The 19,823-nt window shown below is 41.1% G+C and overlaps 1 protein-coding gene across 2 annotated transcripts in view; it reads right to left on the bottom strand.

Moving 5' to 3' along the window:
* sntb2 (syntrophin, beta 2) overlaps window positions 1-19,823 on the bottom strand; it is a 72,695-nt gene that overhangs the window by 25,749 nt on the left and 27,123 nt on the right. For both annotated transcript variants that reach the window (XM_066713922.1, XM_066713921.1), the window contains exons 2-4: window positions 17,184-17,397; window positions 5,663-5,870; window positions 1,424-1,566 (exon numbers count right to left, since the gene is read on the bottom strand). In XM_066713922.1, the coding sequence (XP_066570019.1) occupies window positions 1,424-1,566; window positions 5,663-5,870; window positions 17,184-17,397 (565 nt within the window). The remainder of the gene's footprint in view (window positions 1-1,423; window positions 1,567-5,662; window positions 5,871-17,183; window positions 17,398-19,823) is intronic.

Here is a 19,823-nt window from a genome sequence, read left to right as displayed (position 1 = left end):
AGGACTGGGCAGGGCCTCTGGGATTCAAAACCAAGTAAGGAAATGGTAGAGGCAATTGTTTATACAACCGTTTACAAAAATCCACCACAGGCTCATCCATCGCTCGGCGAGGAAGATAATGTAAACACGACACGCTGCACTGCGGCCCACAATAGACGAGGGGCAGCTAGCTTCCCCCCTAGAAGGCCTAATCCTATAGAAGAATATATAAGTTTCACACTGAGCTGTCTGTAACTGTTAAACTGTAATTAGTGACAGACTGGTTTAATCTGAATTAAGTTTTCACCTGGTATGTGAAGGACAAACATACCACAAATAATGCAAAACTTACTTATGTGTTTTTTTTCGTAACGTGTTGAAAATTGTAATTCTTATGATTCAAACACGTGTCCTGTACCCCAGCACAACTCAGCAAAAGAATGATGCAACTGTGACCTCACCCTGGGCTCCCTGCTGCCTTCCTGAACTCGGTTTAACCACACCGGCTATACTCTGATGTGGTTTCGGCATGGGCTTCTTCCACTGTGTCAGTGGGGCTGTCCTGACATGCCACTTTGTGTGGCAGTGTCGGGATCAGATGACCAGCACTCAATTTTCCTTAATCCCCAAAACAGATTAGAGCAGCACTGGGAGGCAGAGTTGAGCGCCCCCCTCTCGCTCTATAATATCAGACTCTCATCCCCCATAGGCTGGCTTTTCTGCAACACCCCCCTGCCATCTGTGATGTCTGGTTAATACCATTACAGGATGGTGCTGTGCTGATGTGGTGTATTTACCAGATCTGCCCAAAGACATAGTCATGCCACTTCTGTGCTTCGAATGATATCTGGCAATGAATTCTACAGTATGGTGCTGTAAAGTTGTAATCTACATCTGCTGTTGCAATACAGTAACACATTCTTGTCTATACATTACAGTTGAGTGATTTCTGATGATCTAATGACACCAATAACGGGGTCAGCTGGTCTTCTAGCTTTTTTCATAATTTAATGAATAAATGCTAATGACAGATTAGCACATGGACATAATCAGATCTCCAGCAACAGGAAAAAAAACACACTTATACATCCAGATTTTCTTTAAAATCTCGTTTGTAGTTCCCCATTTAATTTATCCACATATAATGCTCCAGTGCCTAGCTGGCCTTCCTTAGCACCTCTATTTAAATGAATCTGGATGACATTTCAGTGTGCAGACTAAACTCTTATAGTCTGGCCTTTGCACTCTCATGGGCAGGGCTCTTAACTGTGGTTGAGAGGAGTGCCACTCAGCTACTTTCACTGTATCAGAGACCTTAATTAGTAAAATAAAAGAATTTTAAAATGGCACAGCTCCATTGTTTCCTTCCCATCTCTACTCTTTCCTGTATCCATCGTTGCTCAGAACCGAATCAACAGCCTGGATGAGCAGCAGGCCCCCTTACCTGGTGGCAAGCAGCGGGTGTGTCTGGCAGGGGGCAGACCAGGCCTCTCTGCTCCAGGGCATGCTGTCGTAGAGCAGGATGTCCTTTTCGGTCAGAGCCATCACGACCGGGCGGTACTGGTGCCTTCCTCCGTCCAGCTTGACCTGCAATCACAGCACAGGCCCACCTTACTGGCTGGGGGAATCACCTTCGCAAAGTTTGAACTCACAACTCACATTCTGCTTAAAGTTAATATAATAATATAATATAATATAATGCTTTGATAGTAATAAAGGATTGAACCTGGTTCTGTGGCAGAAACATTGTCAGCAGCCTCTAGTCACGATATGTGGGTCTTAACATGTGATTACATACTGCTTGGACCCTGTGAGAGTGAGGAATCATAGTGGGGAATTAAGTGATTTAGCCATGGGGGAGGAATGGTTTAAAATATTGCAGTGCAGTCTTTTTCTCGTCACAGCTGCAGTTTCCTTTTATTTTTTTTAATCTTGGGTATTGCATGTGATGAGGCAAGACCCACACGATCATGTGACTCCACGTAAATCCAGAGGCAGACAGAGAAGTCAGCCTGTGCGAGCAAGAGAGCGAGAAAGGCAGAAAAAGTTAAGCAATTTTCTAATCACCAACATGAAGGTAGTTGGATATGAGTCGCAAAGTTGAACTGCAAAGAGATCTTAAAAGGATCAGGAAAGCAAAGAGGGAAATAGAAAGAAACATAGCTCTTGGAGCTAAAACTAATGCAAAGAGTATTTTTCAATACTACAACAGAAAGAGGTCAATAAAGGAGGAAGTGAAACAAATAAAGGGCAAAAACTGAAGTATCTTGGAAAACGAACAAGATGTGGCAAATGTTCTAAATGAGTATTTCACAGAGGTTTTTACAGAAGAAAAAACAGATAACAACATGCCACAGGTTAACAACCAGTCCAGCCAAACCCTAAGAGAGATCAGGATAAATGAGGAGGAGGTACTAAAGGGATTAGCAGAATTAAAAACAAACAAATCACCTGGGCCAAATGGTATATTTCCAACAGTACTTAAAGAAATGAGGGAAATTATTTATAGGCTGCTAACTCAATTATTCCAAATGAGACTTAGAACAGGGGATGTGCCAACTGACTGGAAGACAGCAAGTGTCAAACCAATCCACAAGAAAGGGGACAAAACTGAGCCAGGAAATTACAGACCAATCAGTCTGACCTGCATCACTTGTAAAATGTTGGAAAAAATGATTAGACAGAAAATAGAGGAGAATCTTAATGAAAACCATATTCTTGGAGATAGTCAACATGGGCTTAGACGAGGCAGATCATGTCTTACTAATTTATTAGACTTTTTTGAACATGCAACTGCAGCTGTAGCTCATGTGAAAGCATATGATATGATATACTTAGATTTTCAAAAAGCTTTTGATAAGGTTCCACACCAAAGACTGATCCTCAAATTGGAAGCTGCAGGCATTCAGGGTAATGTAAGTAGATGGATTATGAACTGGTTGATGTATAGGAAACAGAGGGTGTCGATTAGAGGAGTTGCTTCTAACTGGAGTGAGGTTGTTAGTGGAGTTCCACAGGGATCAGTATTAGGGCCTTTGCTTTTTCTAATCTATATTAATGATCTGGACTCTGGGGTAGTTAGCAAACTTGTCAAATTTACAGATGATACTAAAATAGGTGGCTCAGCAGATACAATCTTGGCAGCACAGGCTATTCAAAGGGACTTAGATAATATTCAGTTGTGGGCCGACACCTGGCGGATGAAATTCTATGTGGACAAGTCCAAGGTATTACATGCAGGTAACAAAAATGTCCACTATAATTACACTATGGGAGGAATAGAACTAGATGAAGTATCACATGAGAAAGACCTAGAAGTCTACGTGGACTCCTCACTTTCTCCATCCAAACTATGTGGGGAAGCAATAAAAAGGCAAAACAGAATGTTAGGGCATATTGTCTGAAGTGTAGAATTTAGCTGAAACTTTGGGAACATTTAAAAATAGACTGGATAGTATCCTTGGATCATTTAGTTACTAATGGACACCTAACGAGCACGAGGGGTTGATTGGCCTCCTCTTGTTTGTAAACTTTCTTATGCTCTTAAAGTACTTCCATCACTTTTTTGACTCTGTGGGAGAGGACTCCATTACAGTTTGTGTTAGCGGTGATTATCCTGTGGGAAACAAGCTAACCAAAACACCAAAACATTTTTGGAGGGAGCAGATGCCGATGCTGAAATTGCTAGAACAAAGTTTGACAAAACAAACCCCAGAAAAGAATTACGTGGTACTACTTATCTTTATGTCACAATAATGTTTATCCTCAGTGCCATGCATTACTACTACTAAACAGGTAAAAAGTGAAAAGAGGAAACCGTGGTATTGGTAATTTCTGACAGATGCAACATGCTATACCCCTGGATGGCACATTAGCAGCCCTCCACTTGGTTCCGGTATGGCGCCGTCAGAACATAATGAAGACAATTACTACTCATGCAAGATAAGCCGGCAGGGTACAGGACCGTGGTCAAAACTGCTTACAAGCAGTGAATTCTGTTATGAAAAGAAGGATAACATTATGACCAAGAAAGAGTGACACTGACGCCTTAGGAATGATTCAATATTGTACAATCATTTTTCAAACGTTTCTTTTATTACAGTGTAAGCTTTCTTTACTGGGAAAATTTGCGATTAAATGTTGATCAACACCATTTGCGATCACAATAGGGTCCTTATTTAGCGAGCAAACCCTCCTGGCTTGAACATCAGCTATGGGTAAGTGTAGGTCATTGGCCATTTATCTTTGGGAGGGGAATACATTTTAAGGCCAGTAGCATAAGCAAGGTTTAGATTAAGGCAACTGCTTGGCTATGGCAGTGATTCCCGCTTGGATGTTTGCCTTGGCTAATCCAAAGCTGAGAAACCAGGACACAGGGGACAGAATTGCCAGGCAAGACAAAGCCGACAAAAGGCCTCAGCCGAATTGTCACACAACAGGCAACAGCTCTGTCTGACCGCAGCCTCCCTCCTTCCCTCAGCCGGTGAGCTGGGACAGTACACACTGTAAGGAGTGGGCTACAGAGTGTCTAGAGGACAGTAAGAATGTTGCTATGCAGGGAAGTTCAACAGAAGGTCAGCGTTTACAATGAATAACCAAAATGTTTCTTTTTTTTTGTATAGATATCCACAAAGTCTGCTTTTTTTATCTGCTGTGAACAATCATTTCTCTTTTAGTGGGGGGGCCACCTGCTGTAGTTTTAAGCATACGTGAAAAAAATACTTCATACATTATGTTAAACAATAACTTTTATATTACCAAAAGGCAAAAAACAATTCTTTCCTGCTCGGACTTTCAAATGAAATATTTTGTTACAATTTAAAAGTGCGAATCACCATATTGTTCTGAAATGCATTAATCTACACTTGGCTCAAATCCATAATCCCCTTATCAAATCTGTACTAATTTACTTTCAGACCTCTTTGCGATACGTCAAACTAGAATTAGAATTCTATAATTCAAAATATGTACACTAGACTTCTTTACAAGCATTGTTCCAGATTAAATTAAGCTTGGTGCATAAATTCTTTCTTGTTTCTGCGCCCTGCTATGGATTTCACTGTGTGTGTTCTCCCAATACCAAATATTTTAAAGCAATCCACTCTCAGCTGGGTAATAGAAACGCAGTGTTTCCATGTTTGCTGTATTCCAACCAGCAAACACTGGGGATGAGGATTAAAGCTGCCGACCTGGCACACACCAAACATTCATATTCCACAGCAAACAGCAGCCCCCCGCGTGACAACATGCTTCTACAGATGCACCGAGATCACCGTAGCAGGGAGTAACTACACTACACATCAGCACACAGCTCAGAGCGGCAGTTCGCATTGGTTCTTTCCGTCCTTTCATCTGAGCCCAGCTGTCAGTTACAAATCTAAGCAGTGATCAAGCAAGAACAGAATGAACAGGGGAAACTGGCTATGAAAAAAACAACCACAAAAAAATCTTTGTGAGGTCTAACAGCCACCTAAAAAAAAAAAGTGGTCAAGAACATCTCGTCTCTCAGTTTATGTGTCTGATGTAGAAAAGGGAAACAGTCTTGACAGTAGTTGCATACCTCAATGTTATACTGGGTGAAAATCACACAAGAGGTTGATGTGCTTATATACAGGTGAGGTGGGTAAAAACAGCTCTGATATGTTTTCTGTTAAGTGTGGTGAGGGGTGGCGCAATTCATCACCTGCTCTGCCAGCCAACCGATGTGCTTGACTTCTCTGTTGCAGCTGGTGTTGCTGGAGCCCAACATTGAGTTGAGCTGGGCCAGGACTTGAGGCAGCAGGGCAGCAATGTTGGTGTGGATGGCAGTAAACCAGGAGTGCGCTGAGGGGCTGTCCTTACAGCGCAGGACCACGGTGTTCCTGCCATCCGGAGAGTGCAGCTCGATCAACCTGTTAGGGACACCAGCAAGGACAATGGGTGAGACACAGCATTTATATGCCCCCAACACCATTTCTGTAGGCTAACCTCATAGCCTTACCTTGTGTAAAAATGTCATAGAATTATCAGGATTAAAAAATTATTCCGTTACTAATGACATTTCAGAACACTTAATGCTAGTGGTGTAAATTACAAAACATTTTTAGATGGAGAGAAATTATGTTTTCCACTGTAAATATATTTGTGTCAAATCCTTACATTAGTGATTTATAATAAGTTAATAGGTCATAAGTTGTTTCTTATTGTAGGAGACTTTATTTTGTGCAGTTTGTGCAGCCAGCTTCCTCACACCCAAACATGACATCTCTTACACAATAAGAAACAATTCAACTGACCTATTAATTTATAAGAGATTAGATGCCATTTTGTGCAATTTGTGTGGTCAGAACCGCTCAGCTTAATTTTGCTGTCCTCTTGCCAAACTGTACGAGATGACAATACACAGTAAGAGACACCTTTTACACGACCTATTAACTTATATTATAACTAAGCACTAAGGGTTTATGCTTGCCATTACTGCTCACAATGTGAGAAACGAAACAGGGGACACAAGGGTGTTGTGCAGATGAGCATTAGCACTGCCTCTTGAATGTTTGATCTGATTAATCCAATTAAGGGAAAAGATATATGGTGATAAACCAGACAATCTAGAGCTGCAATCTCTGAATGAACTGCCATGCATAAACAAAATCTATCTTTCCATTCTGAAGGTATGCTTGATCAATATTGCATGATCACAAAGGAATCAAAGTACTGTTTTTGTTTTGTTTGTTTACACTTTAATAAAGGATTAATATCTGGTGCACCAATTAGGGATACGTGGGCATCTTGCATTTAAGAGAAATACAGAAAAAGACAATCTATGAAATAATCAACAGTGCATAACAAAAGGTCTGATACAGGGACAGTAAGCTCTGTGAAACACACAAATCCAGAGGTCAATATAATCTGCTGTGCTGAAGCATAATCCTGTTTACAGTATATGCTGCTTCACCACAAATGCAGGTGATTTAAAAAGAAGAGCAAAGTATTACAAACTGGGCAACTGTAAATTTCATAATATATTATTTCAGCCAAGCATTATACCTATTTATGAATAAGTCCTTCTTTAAATTTAGCACTGCAACTCTATTACCCTTTCAGCATCAAGAGTGTGTTCAAGACTGTGTTAAAATGCTTTATCCACTGTGAAGTTTTAATGTGCGGCTAAAAATACTTACATTCACCACTTTAATGGTCGACAGCGGCACAAAACAAAGGGGATTTCCAGGGAATCTCATTAAACATGCAGTGTAAGCCATTTACTAACCAGGGATCACCCCACAAGCTATTTACAGCCTACTATAAGACCCTCTGCCTAATCCACAACTGTGAAAATTTCCTATTATTCCTCTCTTGCAAAGTAACAAAAGTTAGGATTAAAAAATAAATCAAATAAAAAACCTGTGTCTGTGTTTAGTGCTAACTGAACATGACTTGGGTAACAGAGTGTAGGTCACTGGGAAGAGCCATAAGAACATTGTTGTTGTACGTTTTAGAAAATAACAAATGGGAGTGTGCAAGGTATTGACTTTTAATGCATTCTAATATCTTATAACTTTTATTCCTTAAAATGACCCTCAAGTCTTTCTACTAGAGCACTCTGAAATTCAACTGTTTAACAAATTTAAACACAAAGAAAAAAGCTGCAAATATCTCCATTCTGCAATAACAATAGCCCCTCCCATCAATCTATATTTCCTGTTTACTGAGCTTTGAATGAACTGCATTCAAAGCAACCATTCTGACAGCAGCTCTTTTGTTGCACTAAGAAATATTTAATGTATGGCTGATAAAAACAAGTTCTAGAAACTAGTCTCTGCATCCCAAAAGTACACAGAAGGATAAATCCCTCATTTTTCCATGCATGACCCTGCTTTGGTGTAATTAATTGCTTTGAAATTAAGAAAAACAAAGCAGCCATTTTTCTCATACATGAGAGTTCAAAGGACACACAAAGGGAAGAGGATCAATGTGTTGTGCGAGTATGTTTTTCTTGGTATGACGATCGTGTGGTCTTGAAAAACGACAGTCAGTCGTGGAAAATTAAGTTCTCTTTTCTCAAAGGATAAAACAGGATTCAAAATTCCCATGCTGCACAAGACAATTCCACCGCTAAATGTTCAGTCACCCATACCTCTACATTGCCTTCAATATGTGTTGTCTGCATGATGGCTTATATCTACTGGGACCTGCAGTGAAACCACTGACTCACATGGTCACTCTGATAAATCTGACTCCAGTCCTAAAGCTTATGAGTCAAATCACTTAGCCCTACACATCCTACAATAGGCAGACTTCATAAAACATTCACTTCCCTACTATGGTTACAACATTCTTTTCTGTGAAGAAAACCAAGTCAAATGTGTAACATAAATCTTACATCTTGCTAATTTATGAGCCCTAAATGCCATTAAAAACATTTTATTTTTCATTGTGTAACTTTTTTCATTTTAAAGAGAAGGGTGCTCCAATTACAGTGCCAGAGATGGCTTTAATTAATGAAATCCACTGTCTTTGGGCAGTGACAATATTAAGAGTAAGAATTATAAGAGTTCATGCTTTTCTTCAAAACTAGAATCTTAGGGCACAATAAACCAAATCAACCACATCACAGAACTCCTTTCAAGAAACACAGAGCCAGCATGCCCCTGATCATTTGTGTTCCTTTGAAACAAATAAAACTCACAACCATAAGGTTGTGTATGTTGTGATAAGGCTCCTGATTGGAGCTGGAGAATGGATGCAAGCTAAAGGTATGGATATTAAGTGCTGACCAGATCAACAAAACAATCCTGTTTCCTGCTGAAATTCCCAAAAAGCTTTGAAAAGGAAAAGGAGATCAGATGTGACATCAGCCTCACACAACAAGCTCCCAGGGAGAGGACATTTTATGCTAAACTGAGTCAATACAGGATCTCAAAGGCTGCACCTCCTAAAAAGTGTGCTCCCTCTGACCTTTATCTTACCTCCCTCAGGGGGGGCCAACATCTGTGAATGCTTGAATAGGACTGCACTGAGACTGCAAGAGCATTTTTGTGTGAGAAGACTACATGGTCACAGTCAGATGATAGTGTAAGGCTGCAACAAACTGTAAATTACTGTCAAATGTAGAGGACTACCACGACAAAAAGAACAACATTAACCAAGCATATTTATCACATTATACACCGAACAGCCCAGCGAAAAAGACAAACAAGCCCTTTAAACTACAAGGCAACTCTTCTCCGTACAGAGGAAAAAAGCACAATTGATTCAACATGACCTGAAATAAAGAGACTGCCTTTACTGGGCCAAAACGCCATGAGGTAAAAGAACCATTGAACAAAAGGGCAGGAGGAACTGGTCACTTTCCATAAAGGGAAAAGGCATGACAAAGAGGAAGGAGAGAGAGGAGAGAATCAGAGAGAGTAATACATGATAAGCAAAAATAAAAGTGTGCTGTGCATTTCACATCTGGAATTTAAAGCAGCACCAGAGCTAAAATCATGAACCTCCAACAACAGGACAAAAGCAGCACACAGGAAATAAAACACAACTTATTTAATTTTTTTAGAATAGTTGCATCATCACAACAAATCTCAGTGAAACAATAGAAGCCTACTATGCAACAATATCACACAATGCAGCTTAGCCAGGCCTTCACTGTAAATGTTAATGCTACAGTAACTGTTCATAAGCAGGTTGTGATACTAAATATTTCCAACAGTAAGTGGTGACGTTGCCTTGGGAGTGATGTAATAAATCACAGCCAAGGCACAGAGACGGCACAGTGAAAGTTTGCTAAATTTGTGTAAACTGTACAGGAAAACCGCAGTAAAGGTGTCTAATGTAAATGTCAGTTTACCACGATGAAATGAGCCTTCATGCCAGCCCTGACTATTTAGCACTGTCAGGCTCACCTCCGTGCCGACCTGGCATTTGCTGCCTGTGTGGGATGAGTTGAGACGCAGTTTGACACTTTTGCAAGTTCTGAGTGACTTGAATTATGGCCTGGAACAACGAGAGCCTACCACAAGACATGACGGGGCGAAAGCAAAACAAACACGGCTGCTGACAGGCAAAAACTCAACCCCACTGTGTGTGCAGTAATTGAGAGAGGCAGGCCTGCACAAAGATAGCATTGAGTGGTGGGGTGAGAGCAAAGAGTGGGGGGTGGCACACCTACAGGTAAGTGGAATGAATTATGGGGGAGCAAAGTCATATTGGATATTTTTTATTTTAAATATAGGGATCGTGGCCAGTTCTGCCAGCAAACCTCCGGGGAAGAACAACTTGGTTAAGAGCCAAAGAGCTCAACAAATTTCCTCCAAATTACAAATACATTTCTGTCCAATGAGTCAAGCGACCACAGCTGCCTAGCAACTTTATCCTGCTGAAATCAGTTTGGATTACAGCTCGGGGCTCGCTAAGTACAGAGCTTTTGTAAATCAGCACGTACTCTGTAATAAAAACAGCATTAATGAACTAAATGAGCTCTTCAGGTGGGCATTACTTACTGATTTACACCCTGAGGTCCCCCTGCGACCTGCTCAGCAAAGTGTAGCTGTGAGAGCTGCCACTACCACACGCCATGTTAAAATATAGCACATTAACAAGCCACTGTAAAAAAAACTATAATTCATGAAATTACTCAGTTCTGCCCTGAGACATGATACCACATAGACTGACACTCAACTGCACTGCTGGCAGCTTGCAACATTATGTTAGATCTGTAGGATTCTAAAGGTCACTCAAACCGAAAGTGATTTTTTTGTATTTTCTGGTTTCATTTTGCATCGTAAACAAAATACATGAATTGTCTAATACTGGAGGGGTCTTAAAGCAAGGCCTTCAAGTAGTCTGTGAAATTTCAACACCACATATTAGTAGTTGGTCTTCCTCAATCTGAAGGCAACCATTTTAATTTTTCTGCAGTTCAAAGTGAATTTGGGTAAATATACCCATTTTATCTTGAAGATGTTTAAAGCATTTTCTGTTGCTGTTGCGCATTAATTATCAAGAGTTCAATAGGAGCAACAGAGGAATACATGATGTCCCTTTCGCAGCCTCATTGCTTTGCACCAGTGGACTGCCTTTCTTCCTCAGCTGTAAATGCACATCCTGCCCATATGCTGTATACATACGCATACTGCATTAGCAAAGTACTGAAATAACACAGAATAATTATGTGAATGTGAATCAGTGTATTTTAAAGCTTGAGGGCCATGGCTGTCAACTCTTGCCTTGCTGAGGCACAGCGGCACAGGCCTCATTGCCCCACTGGAAGCCTGTCTGCCAAAACAGAAAGTGGGTCTGATCGGCCGCTGTGTGCTAAATCTGCCATCTCCTAGAAATGACAAGTGGCCCTGTATTACATTCCAGCATCTACAGTGGGGGAAAAAAGTATTTGATCCCCTGCTAATTTTGTACGTTTGCCCACTGACAAAGAAATGATCAGTCTATAATTTGAATGGTAGGTGTATTTTAACAGTGAGATACAGAATAACAAAAAAATCCAGAAAAACGCATTTAAAAAAAGGTATCAATTGATTTGCATGTTAATGAGGGAAATAAGTATTTGACCCCTTCGACTTAGTACTTGGTGGCAAAACCCTTGTTGGCAATCACAGAGGTCAGACGTTTCTTGTAGTTGGCCACCAGGTTTGCACACATCTCAGGAGGGATTTTGTCCCACTCCTCTTTGCAGATCCTCTCCAAGTCATTAAGGTTTCGAGGCTGACGTTTGGCAACTCGAACCTTCAGCTCCCTCCACAGATTTTCTATGGGATTATGGTCTGGAGACTGGCTAGGACACTCCAGGACCATACTGTGCTTCTTCTTGAGCCACTCCTTTGTTGCCTTGGCTGTGTGTTTTGGGTCATTGTCATGCTGGAATACCCATCCACGACCCATTTTCAATGCCCTGGCTGAGGGAAGGAGGTTCTCACCCAAGATTTGACGGTACATGGCCCCGTCCATCGTCCCTTTGATGCGGTGCAGTTGTCCTGTCCCCTTAGCAGAAAAACACCCCCAAAGCATAATGTTTCCACCTCCATGTTTGACGGTGGGGATGGTGTTCTTGGGGTCATTCCTCCTCCTCCAAACATGGCGAGTTGAGTTGATGCCAAAGAGCTCGATTTTGGTCTCATCTGACCACAACATTTTCACCCAGTTCTCCTCTGAATCATTCAGATGTTCATTGGCAAACTTCAGATGGGCCTGTACATGTGCTTTCTTGAGCAGGGGGATCTTGCGGGCGCTGCAGGTTTTCAGTCCTTCACGGCGTAGTGTTACCAATTGTTTTCTTGGTGACTATGGTCCCAGCTGCCTTGAGATCATTAACAAGATCCTCCCGTGTAGTTCTGGGCTGATTCCTCACCGTTCTCATGATCATTGAAACTCCACGAGGTGAGATCTTGCATGGAGCCCCAGAACGAGGGAGACTGACAGTTATTTTGTGTTTCTTCCATTTGCGAATAATCGCACCAACTGTTGTCACCTTCTCACCAAGCTGCTTGGTGATGGTCTTGTAGCCCATTCCAGCCTTGTGTAGGTCTACAGTCTTGTCCCTGACATCCTTGGACAGCTCTTTGGTCTTGGCCATGGTGGAGAATTTGGAATCTGATTGATTGATTGCTTCTGTGGACAGGTGTCTTTTATACAGGTAACGAGCTGAGATTAGGAGCACTCTCTTACCTGTATAAAAGACACCTGGGAGCCAGAAATCTAATATTTGATAGGGGATCAAATACTTATTTCCCTAATTTTTCTGGATTTTTTTGCTGTTATTCTGTCTCTCACTGTTAAAAAACCTACCACTAAAATTATAGACTGATCATTTCTTTGTCAGTGGGCAAACGTACAAAATCAGCAGGGGATCAAATACTTTTTTCCCTCACTGTACAATCTGCCAGGTTGAATTGGTGTGCCTGTGTTTGTTGACAGCGACGCCTGACATGAAAGTAAAGTGGTCACTCTCAGAACAAGGCAAGACGCAAGAACAAGATATTGTTCACACGCTGCTCGCTCTGTTTCCTGGTCGGTACCAGATCCTGAAATCTCATTCAGATGCAGAATTGCAGAGATCCCAGTGATTTAGCTTCAACAGTTGAAACAAGAGGGGAATTTTTCCAGGAAACTGCAAAGCAGGTAAATAGGTTATCACTCAAGGCATTAAGATAATAATTGTAATGGTCTTTATTCATGGTGGGGGGAAAAAAGAGGAATTATAATAAACAGAAGTCAAGCACGCAAATAAACCTGAAATTAATGGGATCATTAATACGAAAACAAAAGAGAAAAACTGAAACTGGGTGCACATGACACGACCTAACACAGCAGCATTTTGAAACGGACAACCCGATCCTTGCTGTGTACAGAACATAACTGAGATAAACTCAGTGGAGAGGTATTGCAGGTATTGGGGTTCAGTGCTTCTGTTGCCAGCCTGTGTTGGTCCCTCACCGTTGGTCCCTCTCCATGTTTGACCTCCTTGTGTGGAAAAGGAGTTGAAATGAGGCGTGACACAGACTAAAGACACAAATTCCTGATGCAACCAGCAGGGGAGAAAGCCATGTAACCCCTGGAGGGGCTGTGGCCTTTCCCTGCTCTGGTTTAACATTGTTCAATATGCTGTAATCTTGCATGCAGCTCTCACTTAGACATTATCCTGTGCAGGTCGAATGAAATACACACAGCACAGTACAGAAAAGGAGCGTGTATGTGTACATTATGTTCCAGTCGGGGTATAGACAAACCTCTCCACAGCAGTTGGGGAATGAAGTGCACTTGGGTGTCAGCTCATGTTTTCAGACTGGAACACTATACAGTTGTAAAGATCCACCTCAAAAGCATTTAAACATCCAACAAAGCTTCTCTTATTCCAGAAGGAATTCATTCTGCCTCATTTAGTACTGTTTTCTAAGAAATTCTCATAGCATGGACTAACAATTTTTTTGGTTTGGAATTGATGTTCAGAATAGAGTGTATTAAAGCACAGTGAAGGCATACTAAAACCCCTGTAAAACCACAATAAAAACATTTGAAAAGTGTAAAGGCCCTACCAATCTACCAAGGTAAACTTGTATAAGGGCCTAACTTAAAATCTGCTGTCCAGGATTGCAGGGCCAATACAGCAAGATCAGCACTCTCTCAGTAAAACCTTGTTCTCTGCACAAGGAAGTGATCTCATGTTAGAACTCCAGCCCTCTCCCCCTCAAAAGAAATTTGTGTGTGTTGGGGGGTTGTCTTCTGCCAATTATCTAGTTTGGGTTCAAGAAAAGTTTCCAAAGAGATTTCCATCAGAGAGGAATATGTGCCTTAAGTTTGAAGAGTTACTAGTTAAGTTTGAAATACCAGTCATCTTAACACAACAGTAACATTTTGCAATTGCTTATCAAACAAACAACAGAAAAGAGTGTTTGTTTTCTATAACACAAAGCTTAGGAAAACTGGCAGGCGCTTATCTCGATCAGGTGGATCAGGTTTGGCGCTGAAGCAAAAGCGTTTGAAAGTCCCCCTTTAGTTGTCTTGTACACCAGACTCCTACTTAGCTTCCAAAAAAATGAAGGCAAAGACCCAAACCATTGAGGTAAATCACTTTTATGCCCGCCTGAAAAATTAGGATGACTTTATTTATGGTGCAGCTCCAAGCAGTTATTGGCAAGAGAAAAACAGCTGTTACGTTCCCTCCCTGGCGGCTCCTGAGCTAGCAATAATTAGGCTGCTACCCGCAGGTGTATCCTATAATTGTGTGATTGCTGTTGGAGGGTTATTTGATTGCCACACTCCCTGATGTACAGCAGGACTTGAGCACTTTAATGGTGTGTAAACACCTTGGGGTGAGCATGAAGATCACGGATCACACAGTATCCTTGGGATTTTAAAACTAGGGAGCACTGGAACACTTTCCCCACTGTGCCGCCCACCCGTATTCACCAGCTTTGAAACACAAAACTTACAAATCACAGCTGGCAGAGGACTAAACTTTAAGGAGGGTTAGTCTGTCTGCTAGTCAAAATCTTTCCTCTCCTGCCTTTAAAATCCTTTGCTTTCTTCCCTATGAAATTATTCTTATCTGGGCTTCTACTAAGCTCTAACACATTCCATCTGCTAAATACAATTAATATAACCAAAGAAGAGATTAAAAAACTATTCTAATTGAGATATTTTCTAGATGCGTCTGTCTAGTCTGATATACCTTAACCGCTATTGCAGGCCTTTGATCCAGTCACCACCTACCTAATCATGAATTTTATAATCCCTGCTGCACAGCGTGTTTGAAACTCTAATAGTTTCTGGAACGTAGCAAATTTTCATTGGGCAAAACTCAGCAAATAGCTTTTACATAAATCATTTTGAGGAACTTAGTGAAAACAATGTGGGCTTAGGTGAAACACAATCACTAGGATGTGGATCCACAATTGCAGTACATCCATTTGTTTTTTCCAAATGTATATTTATTAACCAGGAGACGTTGAAACCAAACATTTTATGAAAAACTGACCCAACCTATTTTTGTAGTACAGTCAGATTTGTACAGTCGCAATACATTTTTATTTGCACTTGGCAAGCGAGGGCATGTCTGTATAACCTCTTGAGTTTCTATTGTAGCTTTATATCACACTTGGTTAAACTGCTTTCTGTCCATGTTAATGAGAGCAAGAGCCTTTGATAGCGTTTTCACCTGACAGGAAACTCCACTCAGACAGAACATTTTGCTCAACTGCAGATAGCCAGCGAACACTGTTAGAGCAGATTCTCACAGAAGTGTCACATATTACACAAATTCAGATGACAGGAAAGCGATGAGTTGTTAATGAATGTATGTACTGCAGTCAAAACAACAGATACTTAACAAAAAAGGTTACAACCACCTGCATGTCTGAATATATGGACTAAAGTTCAGTCAAAAAAGAACATTTCAACAGAATACGCAACAAGTATTATTCAATGAATTAATGGAGATTTACCTAACTTAATCTCCATTAGGAGATTAAAAGGGAGTAAAAGGGAGCACGGAGTTGTTTGTTTCAGTTGTGAACCCTAAACTGAACAGCTGATGTTAGTGAATTAGACTTTTTCAGCTCTGTGAAGCAAGTCTGGAGATTAAATATAAGTGCTCAGCTGGAAGGAAAACCAGATGACATTGTGGATCTTAGAGAAGTTTCCCAATCCGCCATTATCCATTCCAGACATTCGCTTAAATTGCTCAGAATTGTTGTGCCCTGAATTTAATTTTATTCTTAATGAACTCTGTCATACGTTTTTTTTTTCGTGATCTTGGTTTCAGAAAATTCCACTTCAGGCGTATAACTGCCAAGAGATGGAGGAAAGTGAACTGTCCTAAACTTGTTTAATAATCTGTTGCTCGATCAAACCTGACTAAACAACTCTTCACGTGGAGCCAATTCATGATTGACTGGCACAAATAATCACTTTGTATTAAACACTCCCACAAAAAGTATGGTTTTCATTCATTCCTGGGCGTAAGACATTCAATTCTACATGTGGGTAGTTCTCAAACTCAGCACTGCTATTCTATAATGCCAAATTCACTCATTAAGAGTCTGAATTGGTTTTAATTAATGTCTTATCAAGTAATTGAGGCATACTGATTAACCTCACTGATAAGAGCACAGGTGGAATGAAAACCAAAAGACATAGTTGGTGTCTCAGGATCTGGATTAGGCAACCCTCTCTTAGCCCTTGCTCGCATGTAACCATTTCCTAAGGACAGGTGGTACTCTGATTGACTTCCTCTCGTCACTGGTCCTGCAAGGCAATAGTTGCATCAAGATCATGGCGGGGTTGGGGTGAGATCTGCCCCAGGGGCTGCCTTCTCCTTGAACATCCGTCACATTTGCTAGGGCATGGGTGGCTAACCCTGGTCCTGGAGCGCTGCAGGGTCTACAAGTTTTTGTTCTATCCAGATCGTTAACTGCTTAAATGAACCAATTGTGGGTCTTAATTAGGCAAAATGTCCCTGCGTTCAAGGTATCCATTAATTGGTAATTTATAGAGACCTGGAAAACGTGCAGGATTGCAGCTCTCCAGGAAGAGGGTTGGCCACCCCTGCACTAGGGCAACCGTCGGAGTATCAATAGGTGTGTACATGATCTTGGAGAAGAACTGAGAAACCCTGTCCTAAACAGTAGTACAGCCTTACTGCGACATGCCCAGGTTACTTACGGACAAAGCGATTTATAGAGCACCGGTTCTGTGTGGGTGAGGAGTGGGGGTACCTGTTCTCCAGGTCTGGCATGGTGAGGTTGCGGCTGATGAAGCCCATCTTCAGGGGGATGACCTTCTTGTCCTTGGCGTTGACGGAGTGTTTGGGGGAGCCAGAGTCCTCGCTGCCGCTCAGGTTGGGGGACTGGGGCCGCACCCCATCCCAGGGCAGGTCCGCCACCAGCGAGGGCTTCTTAAAGAGTGGGGTGACCTCTTTGATGTACTTCACTGTGGAGAGGAAGAGCACAGGACAGCGGTCAGCACAGGCAAACACAGCGGTTTACACACAGCTAAAACACTTCTGGCAATTCTGGCAGTGTTTTGCGTGTATTTTGGTTTGGACATAGATGACATCGGAAAAAACCCTGTGGAAATGTGTTATCCTGACCACAGAGTGTCGTTAATGTTCTCTTGTTGCTGCACAATAATGTTGTCTGCATGTTTCTGACATTTCAATGCATATCAACCACAATTGAATTATTTTACACGCATAAATGAAGCATATTTGGTTCAATGTTTTTAAGAAGAACTTTTCATTCTCTGCATTCTGTCATTATTTTTACTGGAATGTAGTATATAAATGTCATTTTAAAATGTTATTTTACCATGTTTTGAAACACACCCCTGGAGTCTACAAATTTGTGGTTTTATATTGTGCTGTGATCACTTTATTACAATGCTGCCACAATGTTATTTTGTTAACTAGCGTGGGCAGCATCACTTATTCTTAGTGTTTTTTGTTACTGGTCTTTATATTTGTAATATACCTTCAGTAAGTCATCTGTGTATTGTATTTTGATCAGCATGTGTCTATTAACAAAGTAAGAAGTTTAAGAAGTTTATTACAGTTTGTAAGTTTGTTTTCACAATGTAGCCTACACAAGATATATTTTGCTTTATTCTTTGTGCATACAACTTGGTGGAGATTTCTATGTGTTTACAGGATAAAGCAGGACCAAGCAGATACACAAAATAAGTGGGTCTGGTAATATCTAGGTATTTGCATGAATGCTTGTTACAGTTGCAGTTTGCTTCTTGATACCTGAAATAGATGCCTTTTTTCTGCAATCATCACCATGACAAAAAATCTATTTGGGCTATGTATTAAAGCGAATATATGTTAAAAGGGAGTCAGACAAACTGGAGAAGTAAAGGCATTACATTTTCAAGACATGACACCACAGAAATGCAACTCAATTATATCATCTGTGTTTGCTGCCTTCTAAGTATGGACACCTAGGAACAGTGATTATTACTGCAGAGTGATGCATGGGTTTTATGCAGTTGCTGTAGCAGAGAGGAGGATATGTTATGCAATATCATGTCAACAAAATTAAATCTTGCTTGGAATTTTTTCTGGAGTTTTTACCCAGGACTGGAGTGATAATTTTCATAACAGTTATTCCCATTAAAGTGTACATGACTATTACTGCAAATACGTGATTCAGACCTATGGAAAACATAGATCAAATTTTAACACCTCTCGACAATCTAATAAAGAAATATGTATTTATGCAAGTAGGAATATTGGTGGGTATTGGTCCTATAAAACAATGTGCCATAGCTCTAGTTTCCTTGAAAATCTATGACCTTCAAACTGTATCAGACATCAACCACAGTCACTTCTAAAGCATTAGAGGAAAAATATTTCAACATATCTTTTATAAGAAAAGTTAATGTTTTTTTTTTGTTTTTTTTTCTATGACATGAAAACTGTCCAAAACCCCAAAACAAGAATAATTGCTCTTGGCATCTCCACAGACAGGAAATGAGTCAACCAAATTGGCCTAAAGTTACACAGTACTCAAAAAAGGATTGGGAGGCCACACAAAGCAGAATCAACTACCACCCCAACAAATAAAATGAAATAAATTGTGCTTTCAGAACACTGGGCAGGAGTTTATAAGCTGTCACACTGCTCTGGACAACAAAGCTTTTCCCATTAGGGTCCAAACAGTCTGCCCCATTATCTGACTGAGCTCCTGTAAAATGATGGTTTGCAGGCATACCGCAAATTTTTAAATAAACAGACAAGAAACCCCGCCGCCACAGATGTATTCTCTTTTGTACTGACGCCCTGAGGTGTTCACAAGAACCTTATGAAAGACGAAAAAATAAAAATAAAAACATTTTAAAAATCAGCCCAGGGTGTCTCCTCACGGTCTTGTACTTTCGTATTTACATCATCTGAAGGCATCCTGAGAGCATTCCCGAAACAATTGAGCATTAACCTGTGGTGGTGCCAGAGCTCTCTCCTGTATGGTTCGGCACAGTCTCCTCTGTTGTGGGAGTGCTGGACTCCCTCGTCGGCACAGACACCAGTGGAGCGCACAGCGGAGGGGTGCTATTTATAGAGTCTGGCCCCAACACTCCCACTCCCACAGGACAGCTCGATGCAGGGTCAGAACATCCTCTTGTTGCATAATGGGCTCCTTCCTTCTCTTTGATGTGACGTACAGTAAGTGAATGTGACAATTAGCATCAATGGTGCCTCAGTTTACTCGCTTAACTCCATATTTCTGGTCTGAACAGCCACATTTCACAGCCCGGTGTCAAATCCACTTTATGCTGATGCCCCTGGGTGTACCACAAGGTCATAGGCCACAGTTGTCTATTGAGATGAATGCAGAGGTACCCCTTCTCATTTTTATGTA

This window comes from Amia ocellicauda, chromosome 9 (assembly GCF_036373705.1).
Source record: "Amia ocellicauda isolate fAmiCal2 chromosome 9, fAmiCal2.hap1, whole genome shotgun sequence".
Classification (NCBI taxonomy): Eukaryota; Metazoa; Chordata; class Actinopteri; order Amiiformes; family Amiidae; genus Amia; species Amia ocellicauda.
This window is presented reverse-complemented; position numbering and strand designations above follow the sequence as displayed.